At 37.3% G+C, this 19,418-nt stretch overlaps 1 protein-coding gene across 1 annotated transcript; it reads left to right on the forward strand.

Annotated features, from left to right (window-relative positions):
• Positions 1–93: 93 nt before the first annotated feature.
• Positions 94–18,313, forward strand: LOC148835204 (uncharacterized). Its single transcript, XM_088915370.1, has 11 exons — positions 94–168; positions 5,342–5,531; positions 5,632–5,723; positions 5,832–6,064; positions 8,332–8,568; positions 9,364–9,438; positions 10,511–10,727; positions 11,858–12,066; positions 12,385–12,457; positions 15,432–15,549; positions 17,887–18,313. The coding sequence occupies exons 1-11, from the start codon at positions 153–155 to the stop codon at positions 18,080–18,082; spliced, it is 1,656 nt and encodes a 551-aa protein (XP_088771496.1). The 5' UTR covers positions 94–152; the 3' UTR covers positions 18,083–18,313.
• Positions 18,314–19,418: the final 1,105 nt, after the last annotated feature.

A 19,418-nucleotide genomic window follows, 5' to 3' on the forward strand; every position in this document is an offset into this window, starting at 1 on the left:
TCAGAGCTGTCAATCTAAGCGCTTACACAATTTAAAATTTGCTCTGATAGGTGGGACAGCCCAGCTGCCGCGTCATCCATTGAAGTCCCAGGATAGGATGCGTGCCACGTGTTTCCGTGCCAAAGCTACTGCGGTCGTTTTCTTCTATCAGCATGCAAACGTCAAAAGGTAAGAATTCTCTTTATAATTCGTTTACTATTATAGCTGTGCAATAAAGATGAATTGGGGGAAATGCAAACCCAGGAAGGTAGTATGTTATTCCTTGCGGACAGCGCAGTGCTTTTCCGTCCTGATAGAAGAAGATCCAGTTAACTGCATATTTGCTCTCCGGATAGGATTGCAGAATGAACGGTCCTGCACTTTCCCTTTTAACGTTTCTTTTTTTCCACACCAGCTTTTTAGAGTCAGACACCTGTCAGTATCACAACCCCGTTTACACCCCCAGCTTCTGTTCCCGAGCTGGACTGCATGCAAGTTGTTTCCCGAATAACTTCCCATCCGAACTGTGACTGCATTCCCCTCTGCCCTCCCACCAATACCACAAACACTTCGCTTTCACATACTGATTCAGACAATGCTTGGATTCACTAACACTGAATGAAGATCTATATTTGCAATTATTATTGTGTGGTAAAATATTGTTAAGCATCCTTAATTTACTATACTGTTTCGTTCAGTGAATTTCAGTACAATTTGAGAGCTTCTGGAAATCACCAGATACTATCCAATTTATGTCAATCAAAGACGAAAACTGCAATGTGCATTACTTGGTTATTGCTTGCGTGGAATGACAGTAAAAATAATTTTTAAAAATGGAAAAAAGTGAACTACTGTTTTAACATATGCATGCGGTAAATTCGGACAGGGGAATTAATTGTGGCAACGTTAAATAGACACAAAAAGGGGCAAATGACTCCACAATTAAACATGAACAATGCATGAAAGTTTTAATAATATTACAAACATTACAATAGGGATAATATAAGGTAACCATATGTAATATGTAATATACCATATGTAATATAAGGTAAAACATGTAAATAACCTCTGTATTCAAAGATATTGAACATATTAAAAGATTAAAAACAATAGTTGATTTTGTTTCTTATTCTTAAAGATTGTAAGAATCAATTATTAATTTCACCGTTGAGGTAAGAAAAAATCATGAATCTAACAAAAGACTAAAACAGTAATCTCACAGAAAAAATACTGTTTATGATATTAATAAAGAACAATTTAAAATATGTTTTAAACGCTTTTCAAATTAAAACTTTATTGAAGCCATTACTCCAGACAAAATCTTTAGCTTGTAACAACCGACTTGGAAATTGTTCAAGTGAAACAAGGTCATAACTGTTTCCCCAGGTTGAAATTTTTACAAAACAATGCTTCATAAATTTGTGTGAATATGTAGTAATTGTAAAACAAATGCCAAGGGTGGTGAGGGTTGAAACCAGTTTAAAGTTGGCAAAACTGTAAAGAAACAGAAGCAAATGACTTAATTTAGTTATTAAATTGCATCTGGTTTTAACACTCAACATTTTGTAGAATTTAATTGGTATCATCATTCATAATATCATTAAAAACTCAAATAAATTAAAACTTTATTAAAGTCATTACTCCAGACAAAATCTCTAGCTTGTAACAACTGACTTGTAATGACTCAGCTTGAAAATTGTTCAAGTGAAATAAGGTCATAACTGTTTCCCCAGGTTATAAAGGGAGTTAATTTAGTTAATGGGTTTCTAGTATAAATAGAAAAATGCTTATTTGTGCCTTTTTGTCTATTTTGTTTTTATAGCACTTTCCATGTTAAAGTGATTTACAAATCCAGGTTACTATGAGCACTATATGAGTTACTATAATTTTACTGTATACAGTATGTATTATTGCCTTTCATGCATGGAATAAACCTTTACCTGTTCCTTTACAGCTTACGCATGCTGATGCAGCTACCTATGTGAACTTCTAGGCCAAAGATATCTTTGAGCCCCTTTTTGAAACTAATGACATAGAATGGCATGGGAAGTGTCTTATTAAGTGCTGTATTTGTTTGACTATGAGTCAGAATATCTACTGTACTTCCTGAAATTGACTTCAGAGTGTTAAAGAGACAAACACTGAAAGCTTCCATACACAAGATTAGTCTTAGCTATTATAACTTGTCATGGAAATGTACTGTCATGTCAGACAGTTTTCAGTCATGTCCTCACAAATAAATGATTTTTTTTTCCCCCAAGACTGTATGAGACTCGGCGGCATGGTAGTGCAGTGGTCAGCACTACTGCCTCGCAGTGCTGGGGCCCTAGATTCAATTCTCACCCTGGGGTGCTCCCTCGTGTGGAGTTTGTGTGTTCTCCCCATGTTCGCCTGGGTTTCCTCCAGGTGCTTCTGGGAAAACTGGCCCCAGTGTGAGTGTGTGCCAGTCTGTGTTTGTGTCTGTGTGCCCTGTGATGAACTGGCCTCCCATCCCGGGAGTATCTTGCCTTGCACCTGGTGCTTGCCGAGATGGGCTCTGGCTCCCCCTGTGTCTCTGTATTGGAAGAAGCGATTAGAAAATGGATGTTTCAGACTCCACCACACCAGCTTCAGAGCAAGGAGCTGCATTAGCATGTGAACAGTAAGCACCCTGCCATGTACAGTGGCTATAAGTGGCAGGGCACTTACAGTTCATGTGGTAATGACACAAGAAGAAAACTACCCTACAGTTCCTCTACATACTGTAAGCTTGAACCTGAGTAAAGCATGTCTCAACTACCCATGTTCTCCCCTACAACAGAGGTTTTGTTCTGTTAATATTCTTGTCATAAATCATGCTTTTTTAAAAATGTCCCTGGGATATAAATCAGTCTCTTTGACAGTTTCGTAAAAGGAAGAAATGCCTTAAATGTCTGAACAATGATGAGGTGTGAATCCACTGTTCTCCCTGAGGGGTCCTGAGTGGCTCAACCGGCTAGTTCAGGGATCTTGAGTGGCCCTAGGTCTTCCCTAGCTGTGACTCACACGTTGCTGGGAGATTGAGTTGGTCAAGTGGGCTTGAGCCGACCAAAGTTTCCCTGATTGTGCAGCAGTGTCCTCTGTGAATTTTGGGGCACTTGCAGGGGTGTCAGCGAGTACCCCTCTCCCAGCCAATGGTGCGAAGCTACCATCTGTTGGATTATGACTGAATGCCTCTAAGTCAGAGTCCCGCCTAAACGCTCTTAGCAAGCTCTATGGAAATCAAAAACGTGAGCACTAATAGCACACGTTTCAGAGAGCAGCTTGCACCACTCCCTACCTGTTAGCAGTGGTAAGCAGTGTGGATTATCAGTTGAGATTCCAAGCTGTGACCTACTGCTAAAAAAAATAAATAATTCCCTTCTGTTCGGTTTGTTTATTTGATTTAATGGTTCACTCGTGACGTTTTTAGGGAATAGTATGAGAAGGTTTCCAAACAGTGGGTGTGAAATTGAACAATGATACAGATCCCTGAGTCAAACATTCTGAAAATGAGTGAACATGTAATCTAAGCATTTGCACCTTCACTTTAGTTTAACATCCTTCAGATGAGACGTAAAACCGAGGTCCTGACTCTCTGTGGTCATTAAAAATCCCAGTGTTTCTCAAAAATTGTAGGGGTGTAACCCCGGTGTCCTGGCCAAATTCCCATTGGCCCTTACCAATCATGGCCTCCTAATAATCCCCATCTATAAATTGGCTTCATTACTCTGCTCTCCTCCCCACTGATAGCTGATGTGTGGTGAGCGTTCTGGCGCACTATGGCTGCCGTCGCATCATCCAGGTGGATGCTGCACATTGGTGGTGGTGGAGGGGAGTCCCCATTACCTGTAAAGCGCTTTGAGTGGAGTGTCCAGAAAAGCGCTATATAAGTGTAAGCAATTATTATTATTATTATTATTATTATTATTATTATTATTATAACAAAAGAAAGATCCTTTTTAACACATGCAAAAAAGACTTAGCTGTGAACACTTAATTTAGGAGCTGTCCTGTTCGTGATTAATGAGTCAATGGAATATACAGCATCTGAAACACATTCCCCAAGACAAAAAAAAAAGAGGGCATTTGTAGCAGGTTCAAGTTCATCGAGTTCATTTGTGAGAAAGTCTGTGGGCGCAGTGCCATCTTGTGGTCAGGCGTAAGTATGGCGCACATTGCGAGAAAACGCCGCAGACTTCTCGGTTGTGAAAATAATTTCTTTATAATGAACACAATTTTAAATTGTTCTCTCGAAGTCATTGCTGAAAGAGAGAACAGAATAAATACTTTATTCATAAAGCATTAACAATGTACTAAGGGTACACCTTTTGTGTCAGATGAGGAATGAAAGTAAATTGTAAACAGTCCAGTCCTGGTCTTAGAGGGCCAGCAGGGTTTCATTGCTTACCATTTAATCCATACTTTTTAATGGGCTAAATTAGCTACTTACTGGCTTAATTGGGCCAATTTAACAGCTTCTCTTAGTTCTTTAAGTGCTCCAGGACCTAGTCCTAACAGTCCTGTTGAAAAGCATCATAGTAGATCTCTTCGGATTGCCTCTTAAACTACAATGCATTATATAAAACTTTTCAATTTTGATTGCGTGTCATAAGGCTTTTTTTCTATTGGGGGATAATACAATGATTTTTTTTTTTTTTCAAAACTTAAGTCAACTTCTTGTGCCACAAAACATGTTCTTTATAATGATCACAAAATGCTACTGGGATTTCACCCCACTTGCCTGGCTAGGTTTTAAATTATTTATCAAGATGGCCAAATGCCAGGCTAAACTACGGGCTTGACATAGTTAGACCTAGCCCTAAATCATCATGTTTTGACTTGGTGTTAAATAAAACATTTGGGAAACCGTGCAGATGTGTTATAAACAGTATGATGTGTGTAGTTTAGTTTTTGTAATTCTTTTTGTTTGATATTTTCTCATAAATTACATTTTTACAAAAACAAAGCTTCATAAATTTGTGTGAATATGTAGTCATTGTAAAATAAATGCCAAGGGTGGTGAGGTTTGAAACCAGTTTAAAGTTGGCAAAACTGTAAAGAAACAGAAAGCAAATAATTTGACTTAATTTAGTTATTAAATTGCTTCTGGTTTTAACACTCAACATTTTGTAGAATTTAATTGGTATCATCATTCAGAATAGTTTCTGGTTATTGAAAAGAATGACATAAGGATTCTATCATTTGAATTCTATCATTTGATATTTTGGATATAGTATTGATTGGAATAGTGCATACTGGTGCTTCTGCTTTCTGATTTGAGACTGTTACTGTTTCTTTGAAAAGAGACAAGTCTTATCTTATATCTTACATTTGTTCTTTTAATGCTTTGCATGTGTTTTAGTATCAGATACACCCTTGGAGTTTGTAGTGGAATACTTAAGAAAAGCCAAAGAGATAGCAGATGGCATTCCAACTCTTCCTAAAGAGCTGAAGACTTGTCTTCAGAAGGCCCTGGATATTTCGTGTGGTCTAGACATGTATCTTGAGGAAATGACCAGTCATGAAAGTGAACAGCTTGGTGAGCTTTACAGGTATTTATCCCAGAGTCTATCTACAGTACTGCACATGTTTCTCACTGAACTTTAATACTTGTGTTGCATGTATCATTGATGTCACTTGTTGGTATTATAGGAAAACAGTGGCATGCGACTGGAACAAATTGCACCAGGAAGGAAAAACATTGTTTAACCTTCCCAAAGAGTGTATAACTGGCCATGTTGAAGGTAAGACGCATTTGATCTCCTCCCGTTTCCATGCTTAAAAACGTCTGTTGTGAGGTGTGCAGCTCCCTGAAAGCCTTAATTTAAAAATGACTGTTACTCTTCTGGCAGGTCAGGTCCTGAAGACACTTGTCGAAATAACGAAGGCTAAGAGAGTCTTAGAAATAGGCATGTTTACAGGGTATGGAGCTCTGTCAATGGCCGAAGGCTTGCCAGAAGATGGCACTTTAGTTGCCTGTGAAATTGAACCTTATCTAAAAGAATTTGCCCAGCCTATATTCGACAAGTCCCCACATGGCAAGAAGATAACCGTGAAAATTGGGTCTGCTATGGATACCCTAAAGGTGAATTTAATTTTCATGTATGTCTGTCTAAGTCCTCCTTTGCGTGATTGAAATAGTTAGCTCGCCTGTGTGGTTCAGCTCAAGCAACTTTTAAATCAAAATCCTTAAAACATGACCCCCCCAATGCCAGCTAACTTAAAGCTTTTCCAAACAAGACTTCTCGTTCATGTGGAACACTTCACCGTTCCTGATCATAGCAAACAGGGCGTAAGAAATGAGACGGTTGTTAGACACTGTTTTAACTGGTGCCTGTTTTCTTATCTGTGTGTCAATTTCTAAAAGAAATTAGTTTTGAGGTTCGTGCTGGCACAAGCCCAGAGGTTAAGCTGCAATTTGAATTCACGTTTGCCTTGCCTGCTCAGTGGCTGTGGGTTGTGCCGACAAGAACCCACCTTAACAAAGTCAAGGACTTAGGTTTAGCACTGCACTGAGTGAATAAATTATGCATGAAATTTGCTGGCGCCTCTGGTGTGCAAAATTGCTCCTTTGAAATAAAAGGTTAATTCAGAAAGGAGTCCAAAATAGCTGGAAATTGCCGGGATAAGTAGATAGTATTTTTTTGCTATGAGCTGTTATTATCAGAAATTGCATTTTCTTTCTAGTATCCCTTGAGAGCCGGCTACACCAGGGGATATAAAGAGTGCTCAGTAGTTTATCATTTATGACTACAAAGAGCTTTGTGTGTGTGTTCTGGTTGTAATATAATGAAATAGTTGCTAGAAGACAAATCATTATTATTTATTTTTGTGTTCACGTCTGCAATCTATTACATTTAGCATTCATCCACAATCTTGCATTTTTAAGCATTTTATTTCCTTCAGTTGTGTCTTGAAATTACTTGTTTGGATTTGATATTTTCTTTTCCTTTTTTATTAAAAAATAAATTGTACAATTAAGTATATTGGCTATGTATCATATTCTGTCTCACCAGTGTATTAAATGGTTCCACATTTATTCTGTTATCAATTTCTAACTGGTAAACTTAGTCACTGTGACTTTAATACCTTATATTTCTTGCGGCTTAATGGTACTTTTAATATATTGAAAGTTTTTTCTGTTCAGTGTGGATATTAGCAAAACTTTGTTGCAAGCATTAGAACTAAGTTCTGGAGCCTTGATGTTTTACAAGCAGCTGAAGAAAACATTCTGCTTTTTTCATTAGAGTTTTTGATCTGTGCTTCTTAATTATTCACAGAAGGAAGAGAAATCCAAAGACAATTGATCCTGCTTGTGATCTTGCTCATACCCAGTTGTTTCTGGACAAAATGTTGAAAAGAGTAAACAAGCTCATACTGATTTGACATAAAAATATCCATTGATGATATTTTAGCACAGCAAGCTTTTAACAGTCTGTCTTTTTATGAGAACCTATAGGATACAGTATATTGGAACCACATTACTTAGTATATTTTTTGTAAAGGAAGGGTAGTCTACAAAGTAGAGGAGGTCATTCAGGCTGAGCAAACACACAACAGCTACCATTTAATACAGGCAAATTCGGATTGTTCCACACATAAAGTATAAATATAAAACAAGGATTGAGATGACAGTGAGCTTCAAAAAGCTGTGAAAGGTGTTGATACTGCCCCATCTTCTAGAAAATATGGGGAAGCAACATAAAAGACATACAGCGTGTTAGGGTCCATAGCTTAAAGTCTAGAATTAATAACAAAGGATAAGGTAAAATTATACAATGTATTACTAAGATGTGATTTTTGTAATATTGTGTGCAATAACGCTCACCACTGATATAAAAATATTGCTGTTCTACACTCAATCCAGAGCAGAGTGACCAGGTGTATTCCTGGCCTTAAAAGAAAGTAAAAGACCGTAATTTTGTAAGAGAAGTTTTTAGTTCCGAACGGAGACAACTAGAGTATATTCCGAATATTCAGAATCATAAAAAGCATTGACCAAGTCATCCCTGCTGACTTTTCAGAATAAATCAGAGGACACAAGTGAAAACTAAGGAGAAGTGCATTTGAAATTGAGGTGCATGTTTCTGCACTGCGGTTTGTGGGAGTCTGGAACAAGCTACCCAGCCATGCTGTGGCAGCTCATGCTCTGACTCCTTTAAGAAATGGCAGGATGAGATCCTCCAGTAAATTAGCTACAAAACACAAATGAGTTTGATGGGCTGAATGGCCTGCTCTTGTTTGTGACATTTCTTATGTTACTTTGGTCGCTTTTCTGAACTAACATAACAGACACCTTCTAACAGATATTCATTGTCACGCATAGTCAACTCTGACCTTTTCTTTTTGAAGGAGTTAGCAGCTGCAGGAGAACAGTTCGACATGGTGTTCATTGATGCAGACAAACGCAACTACATCAAATATTACACATTTCTCCTGGACTATAATCTCCTCCGGATGGATGGCATGATTTGTGTGGATAACTCTTTGTTCAAAGGCAGGGTTTATCTGCAGGATACAACGGATGAGAACGGCCTTGCCCTTCGAGAGTTTAACAAGTTCGTTCAAAATGATTCCCGTGTACAACAGGTTAGTATAGAAGGCATCAAGAAAATTTATTTTGTGGTGCTCTGAGTTCTACCTGATTTCGTCTTTGACCAGTATGACTAAACACTGGTGCTTCAAGGATGTATTCGAGAAATCAGTTTTCATTCAAATGAACTTCCGGCCAAAGTTTTATTGGCATTTTCTTTTCCATTTATTTTTTAACCTACATTTAGGTTTTACAGTGCTGGAACATATACTGTTATATTATCCAGCCATGCTGTGTCCTTGCCAAAATGAATATGAGCTGTCCTTTGCTTTAATAATCCAGCGGCGTCTTAGATCACTGTTGTTGTGTTTATTTAAAAATGAAATATAATTTTTACAGGAAAGATTTGTTCATAGGTAACATTCAAGTGTTTCCTGCTTAAACATTTGTTTGTGATATGATTATTTTATTAAAAGAATTTGTGACCTAATAAATATGGGGGTGGGTGGCGCAGTAGTCAGCATTGCCTTGCAGTGCTGAGGCTCTGGATTAAATACCAGACCTGCGGTGCTGTCTGTGTGGAGTTTATATGTTCTCCCTCTGTTCATGTCAGTTTCCTCCAGCTGTTCCAGTTTCCTCCACAAACATGTAGGTTAATTGACTTCCTGGAATATTGGTCCTGGAGTGAGTGTGTGTATTTGTCTGTGTTTGTGTATGCCCTGGGATGGACTGGCATTCAAAAAGGGATGGATGGATGCATACTAGGTGGTTAATCACAGATTATTCAAAGCATTGAAAATATGTTTTATGCATCTTTCAAGATTTTTTCCTGACATTTTGGTTTGTTTAAGGTTATTCTTCCTGTACGAGATGGGATCAGCGTTATTAGAAGAGTTGCTTTAGGATCATCCAAAAAGAAGACTGAGGTAAGAAGCAGCACTTTTACAGTTGGGGATATTTTAAACCACAAGACATTAATTTGTTTATTGTGTGTTTCATTGTGTCATTACTGTTCTTTGTATAATTTTGTATAATATAATATGTTACATACAGTATATGTCTTGGGAATGATTGACAGCTTTGTGATTTTTGGGATTAATGATGAGTGCTAAGAATTTAAAATGTACTACTGTGCAGAAAGACCTGTATTTTATGTGCATGAGTATTGTAATACTATACTTTAATGGCTATGAGAGTAGGAACGGGGGTACTTTTCCATTAACAATTGAATTGTTAATGACTTTAAAAGGTTTAAATTGTAACAGACACTGACACTTAGATAAGCCAGTAATACTTCAATCTGTTCACTGCTGTTGCAAGTGCATTTTATGCCTTACATTATATGCTTCTAAATCTTCTATGAAAAATTTAAACATGCTAATGACATTATTAATGCTCATGTCTTTCTCTGCAAGTGTCTTTAAATTCACCGTTCCTTCACAGAATACCATTTCTTGGTCAGTGAGCCTCAACACTGATCTTTAATATCTGATTTTCCCTCACGCAGTCCTTTCAGATAGTTTTCTACTTAAAACGTGTGTTCCTTTTTCAATTACCACTTGGCGAGTACTTTCATTTTCAGGTGTAATATATTGTAATATTAAGATTTCAGTGAGCAGAAATGGGGTCAAATTCTTGACGGGCAATTAATGCACTTCGCCAGTATTCTTCACAATTGTCGACTTAGAGCTCTCTTCGTAAAATCTTTACTGTTGCACTAAATTCCTGTGATTTTTCCCATCGAGAAAGCAGCTTTAGGGATTTGATAACTGGTGGCTTTAATCTTTTTGGAAGCCAAATAAAAAGTCAATGAAATAGGGTTGTTTCTTTTGGAATTGTACTATTGAGTAGTTTTTCAGAAAAGGATCGGTAAGGCTTTCTGAATTCGGCAGTGCCTGGACCTGTGGTCAGACTGTTGTAAGCCCAGGCAGGGCAGGTTTGAGTGTAACCTGGGCTCAGATGACTACACTTCTAAGCCACACGTGTTTTTCTCCGTAGGATGGGATCTTGAGAGACGAGGTGTTTTTTGGCAAGAATGGGAAAAGCATTCTGCAGCGCCTGAGGCTGGATGGGAAGGCTGCGTACGTGACAGGGGGCGGCCAGGGCATTGGAAGAGCCATGGCACATGCTCTGGGCGAAGCAGGGGCAAAGGTCGCCGTAGTAGACATCGTCAAGGAAAAGGCAGAGAGTGTGGTCAGTGAGCTTACTGTGAAAGGTAATTTGTCCCTCTGGGCCTACGTCCTTTCAAAACACAACTAAACTTGTTAATTTCTTATCTGAATCCTAATAAAATCTGCCTGGGGAACTTTATGTCTCCTCTGAACCACATTCTCCTGTTCTCTTAAAATGCTGTACTTAGGTAGTTTCATATTCAAACGGCCCAACAGTCTAGAGCTTATCCTGGCATTTCCATGGCGTTAAGCAAAAGAAGAGCACATGACTACCCCCATAGATGGGAGGCCAGTCCATCACAAGACTGCTGTTTCCCATTCCTACAGCTGGGTGGGCTGTAACAGCTGGGGTAAAGTGCCTTTCTCAAGATACAACAATCCACAAGCAACCATTCCTGGTTCCAGAGGCATATTTGTATGCTATGCTGCCCCTGAAAAATGCTGTACTGAAAATAAATATATAGAATTAAAACCATAAATCGTTTGGCTTTAAAGAACCGGCTAGTACAAAAAATGTTCCTTCTTAGAATCAAGAGTGAGCATGGTTGTTTTTGTGCAGAAAGGAAAGTTCAAGAGCTAATTCTTGTCACACTGACACTAAATTAAAGGATGAATGGCACTGTTCATCCAGTCCCTTTAAAGAACCTTGAAGATGAAAACCAGAGGTTATGTAATTTGTAAAACAAGCAAGTTCTCTTTTTCATAATTGGCATTTTTGGACATTGACAGTGATTGTATGTAGGATATTTAAAACCGAGTGTAACAGAAAATTTCTGTGCTGAGCTGTGAAATTTTTAATGTCAAACATGTTTCAAGAAGAGAGTTTTTGGTTTAGTGACACCCGATTTTCGAACAAAATGACTAACGGTAATTCAGTATTTCACCAGCAGAGGGAACTGCAAGCTACAGTTTGAGCCGCAGACTCAGAGATTTCAGAACCTCTGAAAGTTACAGAGCATACAATGTACGATACATACTCTATCTCTTGTTGATATTAACGCAATTATAACTTCCTAGTTTCAGAATTGAAATTCTACCAAACTAGTTATATATATGTTAGGTGAGGGGGACTCCAAAATTAAAATTGTTTTCAATGTTATTATTGATGGTTACTGCTGAACTTTCTTCAGATATACAGGCAGTGCATTTTTAATTCTAAAACATTTTTTTTCAGGAATACAATCAGTAGCTGTTACTGCTGACGTTAGCAAGCCAGAAGATGTTCAGCGAATGATTGAAACTATTGCATCAAAATGGGGAACAATTCACATAGCATGCAATAACGCTGGAATAAATATGAATTCAGACAGTGAAGACACATCTTTAGAAGAATGGGACCAGACTTTCAACATAAACTTAAGGGGCACTTTCCTTTGTTGTCAAGTACGTAACTTAAGACGGGTCAAACTGTACATGCTCAAGATGCCAGCTAACAACATATTATTTTTGGTGTAACCAATACCCATTTGCCAAATGAATGATAAAGTACACTGTAAAACATATCAACTTTAATCTTTAAATATTTTAAAGCTTTCTTTCATTTCTTATTATTTCTGGAAATTACAAGCTAAAAATAGAATTTGTTCTCCAAAACACCTCTTTTTCTCTTTCACTCCTGTATATCTCTGTGTAATTTGTTATCATGTCAATATTAGCGTGTTCATAAAAGACTCATTTGTCTTTCTGTAATTCCTGTCACAGGCTGCAGGTCATATTATGCTGAAGCAAGGATATGGGAAGATAATTAACACAGCATCCATGGCTAGCTTAATAGGTGAGTGATGAGTCTCCTGTATTATTATTTTCACTCTTTATCTCCAAATTTTTAATTTCAATTTTCAGAGCGATGTAAGCTGTATTTATGTTATTAAACCTCAATGTGATGTAGCAGAGAAAATCTTAACTGCAGTGATAATCCTATAGAGGCAAAGAAGTTAGGGCTGTAGTTCCCATGAGAAGGGATCGGCTAACTTCAATGGTTAGCATAATTTGCACAAGCCATACATATTACTGTACCACACATTTTAACTTGCAGAAAAAAATAATTTGAAGGCTTTCATTTTTATTTGCATTATTTTTTTGCATATGAGGCCTGTTTTTCCATAATGTTTGCGTGAACCAATGTATAGGTTCAAGTACCTTCTGTATTTTTAAATGCACACACTCAAAGAGCAATGAATAGTACTTCACCTTGCATATAATACATGTGTTAATGTCAGGATTACTATAATGTACTGCACAGTGTAGAGGTTGTAGTCCCAGGCACCACCAACCATATGACCTGCACAACCAGACAGGCTTCAAACCAATGATGTCAAAAGGCCAGTCTTCAATCCATGGGTCTTAGACTTTTAGACACTCTCACCTGCCAAACTTTGCAGCACAGTAGAGTATTAACCTCCATCGATGCCCTAATTATCTCATCTTACTTTCTGAGACCTGTTACAGAATACCTGGATATGACCCTTAAGAAGCAGTTAGTCCATCTAAAACACCAGTGGAGCTAAAATCCCATTTTCCTTGCTTTAGTAGCCTTGTGATCAATCAGTTTTTCAAAGCACAGACAGAGTTCTCATTTTTAATTTCATTTATAGTGTACTACAGAAAATTGTGATACATTCTGCTAAAACAGAAACATTTTTTTTACATAATACAGTATGTAAACTGAAAACTCAAGTTCAGGATTAAAAGTAGGCGTCTGTACTGCCAAAAACATTTTTAGCTGTTGAAATTGACAGCAATTTTGTGTTTTTACTGAGTGTGCTGTAAAACAGGAATTATTCATTGAGCAATGTAATTTTTCCAACAGGTTCCTATATAAGAACAGCACCACTTCATAAGCAATATAGTCAAATAGCCAATAAACTTTTGGACCATATGGGCAGGAGTCCCAACTGCTGAGCTAATCTGTAAAGCAGTAACATGCTGGTAAATAGAGGCCAATGTAAAAAAGTGATCAATTACACACATTAAGCAGAGTCCTTCAGGAATTTACTTTATTGGTCTGGACATCTGTTATAATATTGTCATAATGTAGAATCAGATGGTGCTGGGTTTTGCCAAGTTAGGTAAGAAAATGTAGCAATGAAAGTCCAATTAAAATGCAGAATGGCAGTGTTATATCCATCTGCTAGACAAAATAAAATCTGTATTTGTTCTTATGCAAAAGAATAAAAGTGCGTGTTTCCTTTTTAACTGTGAGAGGGAACATCATTCAGTCCTTATTTAGGATACTAAGATTTTGTGATGTTACCTATAGATGAATAAGAATATTATTAAGAATATTCAGTTGAATCAATAAGCTAAAGATATTCATATCTTCACAATTCCATAGCTTACTAGGAAACAGTATGTCACCACTAGTAATGTAAATCTTGGTTCTAAAATATCTTTACATAAAACCATAGTGATCTACAGTAAATACTTTAATACTTTAATTAAATTAAATAAAGACAAAGTGAGTCTAAGCTCATCTAAGCTCCTAAGTTTAGGAAAAAAATGAACTAACTTTACATGTGGCAAAACTTTTTTAAATTGGATAAGATTTTAAAATAAATAAACACCATGGTGTTGGTATGTAGGAATGTCAAATGGAAACAAGTGCCTGCATTTTTAAATGTGCACTTGAGGAACAAAACATCATGGGTTTTATTTGTCAGATAAAGTCATTTGAACAGCACTGATGATTCTGTATCGTGCTTACTTCTGAAGGGATTATCACCATTTGGCATTTTTAGCTGCAATGCTTTTTCTGTGCTAAATAGGATTTCGTTCTGAATCAGATTGGAAGCCTGTACAGTAGCTAAACACCTCCTCCAGCTCTGATACCTGAGCTTGGCTGGCTTCAGATTGCATACGCTAGAGAAGTAAATATGAAATCACAATTCTGAAGAATTTGGTATTATTCGATTAAAAATTAAGTATACTGTATACTTTCTTAGAGTGACTCCCAAGGAGTACACTGTGAGTTTCAAAACATTGTCATATTTATCATTCATGTGTGAATCGAGGCAACTTGACAGTAGCTGGGTGAGAAGGTTAACTGCAGAAGTTGTATATAACTTGGAACCTGCGTGTAATAATTAATCATCTGATAGAAAGTGGACCCATCCCTCATCTCTCATGCAGTGTACAACATCTGTGATGGTCAAGGCAGCAAATGGTGTGCTTTGTTACTAAAGAGCATGAGTAGCTAAACATCTGATTCATTTGGTACAGTTTTATCATGGAGCCCACTGTGCCTATTAAATATTATTCATTAACATTCAGTACAAATTATGCAGTGTTGGAAACAGAGGTGTGTCAAAAGGAATAATACACCAGCGACAATTTCAAATTGGATGGGTCTAAAATTATGCCATTATTCCCACGATTTTAGAATACTGTTCATATAGACATTGCAATGAGATTGAAGAACATTTCCAGCATCATTTGTTCAACACTTCTGTAGGTCAGGTTTTAAATACCCAAGTGGACTTGGAGAAACGTGATTCTGTGGCCCTCTGGGAAAACAGCACATACAGTACATTGTTCAGTTTAGGCAAGTATCAGAACAGACTAAAAGAGTTGTTGCCAAAGAACTTGGCCCTGATCCCAAAAGATTAAAATAGTGTAAAATAAGAACTGTAGAATTGAATCTATTCGAAATGCAGGTTGAAAATCCAGAGTGTTTGTTCTTCTGACAGTAGCACTGTTCTCCAGATTCATTCATATTTAAACATATTCTGAGTAACCTCATCTTCATGCAGTCCCTCATCCTCAGAATCAGTTGGCATATAACACATCAAAAGCTGGTGTGGTAAAACTGACACAGACACTCGGCACTGAATGGATCAGCAGAGGAGTCCGCGTCAACTGTCTCTCCCCGTAAGTATTGCTGAGGCTTCTGTAGCCGTAACCAAAATAGCTCCTGAATACCACTGTCCTCATGTTAAAACCTGAAACTGCACAACTGTAGCTGGGCATTTTATTGTTTAAGCATCCTCTCTGTCTCCGTGTGCTTCCTCTGTCTGCCTATGGATCTGTCTCTCTATTTCTTAATAGATGAAAGTGAAATGTACAGTATGAGCAATTTTGCTGCAGTGTTTAATTAATGATTAACCAATGTGAATATTGCGAATGAATGAATCACAGTTATGTTTACATGATGCTTAATTATATGTTTCGTTTTGTCCAAATTTCTTATCCCTAACCCTGAACTCGCATTCAGTTAGTATCTATTGCTTAACAATGAAATGTGAATTTAACACATTTACTAATTTAAGTAACATTAACTCACTGTCAACATAAACAGAATGTCATTGTTGATAACTGGTTTGCTTAATACCATCCACACCTCAGCATATATTTTAACTGTTTTTAACTGCATTTATTACAATACAATAAGTCAGTTATTTGTTTCAAGGATTCTCCAGTCTGTATAAGTTCTCATTTTCTTTTTACAGCACTGTCACTTCTACTGAACGTTGTATATATGCCAGGTCAATAATTTCTAATTAATTAATTTCCAAATTCGAAATGTTGGAGTTCAACAAAACACATGCATTCCGTGTTGACAGGTGAAAAGGATAACTGAGTGTTGATGTAACTCTCAGACAGAAATTTAATTGAACAAGCTCTGCATTTGATTGGACCAAAAGGGTTCATCCTTAGTAGAAGTGGAGAGGTGTTTGTAAAGTGAGCGGCTTGCAACTGTACGTGAAATAAATTATTTGTTAACATAGTGCCAATTAAAGGTCTTAGACAATACAGTTGCTTAATTAAATGTCATCTTGAGGGATGTATTAACTAAGAGTTGTTTTAATTGTTTTATTCAATTAGAGTAGAATTAGCATCTTAACTGTTAGTGTCACACTAGCGGTGGGGTGTTGTTTGCATCTGCTTGTCTATTAAACCTCTATAGGAAAACAAAATTGAAAAAGACAATCCTGCCTCAACAGACCCGTGCAGTTCCCCATAGTTACAGAGGCAGATCTTCGCAATTTACTTGGGGAAAATAAATTAGGGGCAAGCTGAAGTAATGGAACAAAGCACCGTTCAGACACTTTGTTCATTTTTTATTTATCACGAGCTTGTTTGCTAATTTTAATTTGCAAGAAGCAATTCTTTCTGCTAACTGGGTGCCTCAATGGGCTGCTGATTTCTTTGAAGTGACAGTCAGTAAATATGCATAAAAAAGGGATGCAATTAGAGACAGTGTGGTTTGCTGCAGCCTGATTTCATTGGCAACTTTTACCCACCAGTGTTGATAAGCTACATTATCTAAAAAATTGGCTGCTGAAAAACAGCACCTCTGATTGCTAGGAAAGGTTCCAGATAACAGGGTGCTGAAGAGAAATATAATTGAGGTTGAATATGTTAACCAAGGTGTCACATGTTCCTTGGAAGCATTAATTTATCAGAATGTTAGGATTTTTATTAACACGAGCAATACATTTCTGACACCGTAATGAAGAGGAGTCAGTGGGTTAGGTTTTGTTCACCGTCATGTTTCTGAAGTTTTAAAGCGATTTCTCATTAGACACAGTTGTGTAAATATGTTTGTTCAAAGGTTGAACAAATTATGCATTTCATGAAGTGTAGAAATATCACTGTTGTCCTTGGAGCCTGTGACTAATCAAGAGCTACACATCAGGACAGTCTGCAAATGGAAAATGCATTTTTTCAGCTTTGACTGTTGTACCTATTTCATGCAGTGTGAGGAAAAGAATTACTGTCAACCTTGTGACTTGAACTGAAGCAAATAACAACTGTGGGCCTGCACCTGTTGTAAGGAACGCGAGTGCAAAATGAAGTTCAGTGCTTTATTTAAATACTGGTCCTATGCAGTATCATCACTTTATATACTGTAGTGTAATGTAGAATCAAAATCCTTTGAATGAAAAAAAAAACTCCAGGCTCATACTGCAACAGATTTCAGTCAAAGCAAAAAAATAAATAAATACAGGTTTCTTGGAAAGATTGCAAATGTGCCTCAGTTTATCTAAAATTCCTTTGAGGGTCAAATAGCATTTGGCTTGAAATAGATGAATTGGCCATTATGGCTCATGTGCCTGCTATAAATATTTGTTGAGCACATTAAGAGGAAATGCTGCCGTGTGCCCTTGCGCTGTGAAGGATAATTGGTTTTATTTTTGTCCCCAAAAACGACTGTCTGAATTGAAACTGTCACTCCTAAGTTTGATTGTTTTCTTCTTTTTCCAGAGGCATTGTTGACACTCCTCTCATCCGCTCTGAAAGTCTGAAGCCTCTTGTGCAGCGCTGGCTGACAGATATCCCTGCTGGGCGGCTGGCTCAAGTGACAGACTTGCAAGCTGCAGTGGTTTACTTGGCATCTGAGGCTTCTGATTACATGACAGGGCATAACTTAGTCATAGAAGGTGGTCAAAGTTTGTGGTAGAAAGTAACTTTTCATTCTTTTAGATCCGTAAAGTGGATGTGCTTTAGAGCTAATACAGTAGTGACTCGGGTGTATGGAGAGTTTAGAACAGCTGAATTTTGCAATATCTTACTTCTGGGTGTGGGAAATGTGGACTCTTAAAGTAAATGATGCAGTTTTCTTTTTTAGTAAAAAAAAAGCCATTTTTGGAAAAAAAGAATACGTGTATATAATAAACAATACTTTCTTGCATAGTCTAATCTTTGTTTTAAGAATCAGGAAACACCGTGAACTATTAATACTCATACTTGCAAATAATGGAACAATTGTACACTGTTGTAAACAATTCAGGAAATGTAGCATGAACACATTTACATTTTTCTTACCAATAACATCATAATGTGTATAAAAATTGAGCTCTGGATGGACTTGGAGAAAAACAGGCTTGAGGTTAACACTTCATCCAGAGAGACACCCACCAACACAAACACAGGGAGAACATGCGAACTCCGCACAAACACCACCCCAGGAATTGAAGCTGGGACCTCAGCACTACAAGGCACCAGTGCTAACCACTGCTTCACCAGACCACCCTTTAACGCACCAGTAAATGCATCATGTTCATTTTTCTGATGTGGGACAGACTAGGTTACAACTACTGACCTGAGAGTCATTTTCTTGGTCTCTGCTACCAATGTTCCCAGCTTTAGCAGCTGCCTGTGTCAAATTCTTTTTAGGAGCAATAGAATCAAGCTGAGATAAATTAAAAAGTGTGGTGTGAAAAAAATAGAGCGGGGACTTTAATTGCAGTGAAAACTGTGTTACTTACAAAGACATTTTCATTCATCTTTCCCCCAAACTTTGGTATAAAGGAATGATTTTAAAAAGAGATGATCCATACTCATTTTCATTTATATAACAATAATATAGAATGTTGTAACAACATATTGCATTAATTTTCCTCTAAGCTATATTTCTCTTTTCATAGAAAGACATTAACTGTGTACTGTTATTTAGACTGTATAAACAACAAAATATAATGTTATTTTATTCACTGCTGCCTAAAGAACAAATGAAGGATTACAAGTCAAAACGAGAACTGTGTGGCACTCCAGGGTGGCACAAACATGCTGTGATACACAAGGTACAGTATATAAACACAATGGGAAAGTTTGAGAATATCGCGGGACCCACGCTCCTCAGTTTGGATAATCATTAGGGCATTATTGTTTTGAACCCTTTCCAAAGGTTTTTATGAGCAAGTTTTTACAGAGCACGTTTTATGTGGCTTGGCGTGTCTGTGCATGCAGAATGAGAGAAATTCAGCACTACATTGAATGGAGATTTCTGCACTTCC

This window comes from Atractosteus spatula, chromosome 5, assembly GCF_055471065.1.
Source record: "Atractosteus spatula isolate fAtrSpa1 chromosome 5, fAtrSpa1.hap1, whole genome shotgun sequence".
Taxonomy (NCBI): domain Eukaryota; kingdom Metazoa; phylum Chordata; class Actinopteri; order Semionotiformes; family Lepisosteidae; genus Atractosteus; species Atractosteus spatula.

Bases quoted from the DNA above. Each gene is read 5' to 3' on its own strand.
- LOC148835204 (XM_088915370.1), top strand. The intron at 9,439-10,510 runs GTAAGAAGCAGC...TTTTCTCCGTAG, and splicing joins CATCCAAAAAGAAGACTGAG to GATGGGATCTTGAGAGACGA. The intron at 12,067-12,384 runs GTACGTAACTTA...TTCCTGTCACAG, and splicing joins GCACTTTCCTTTGTTGTCAA to GCTGCAGGTCATATTATGCT.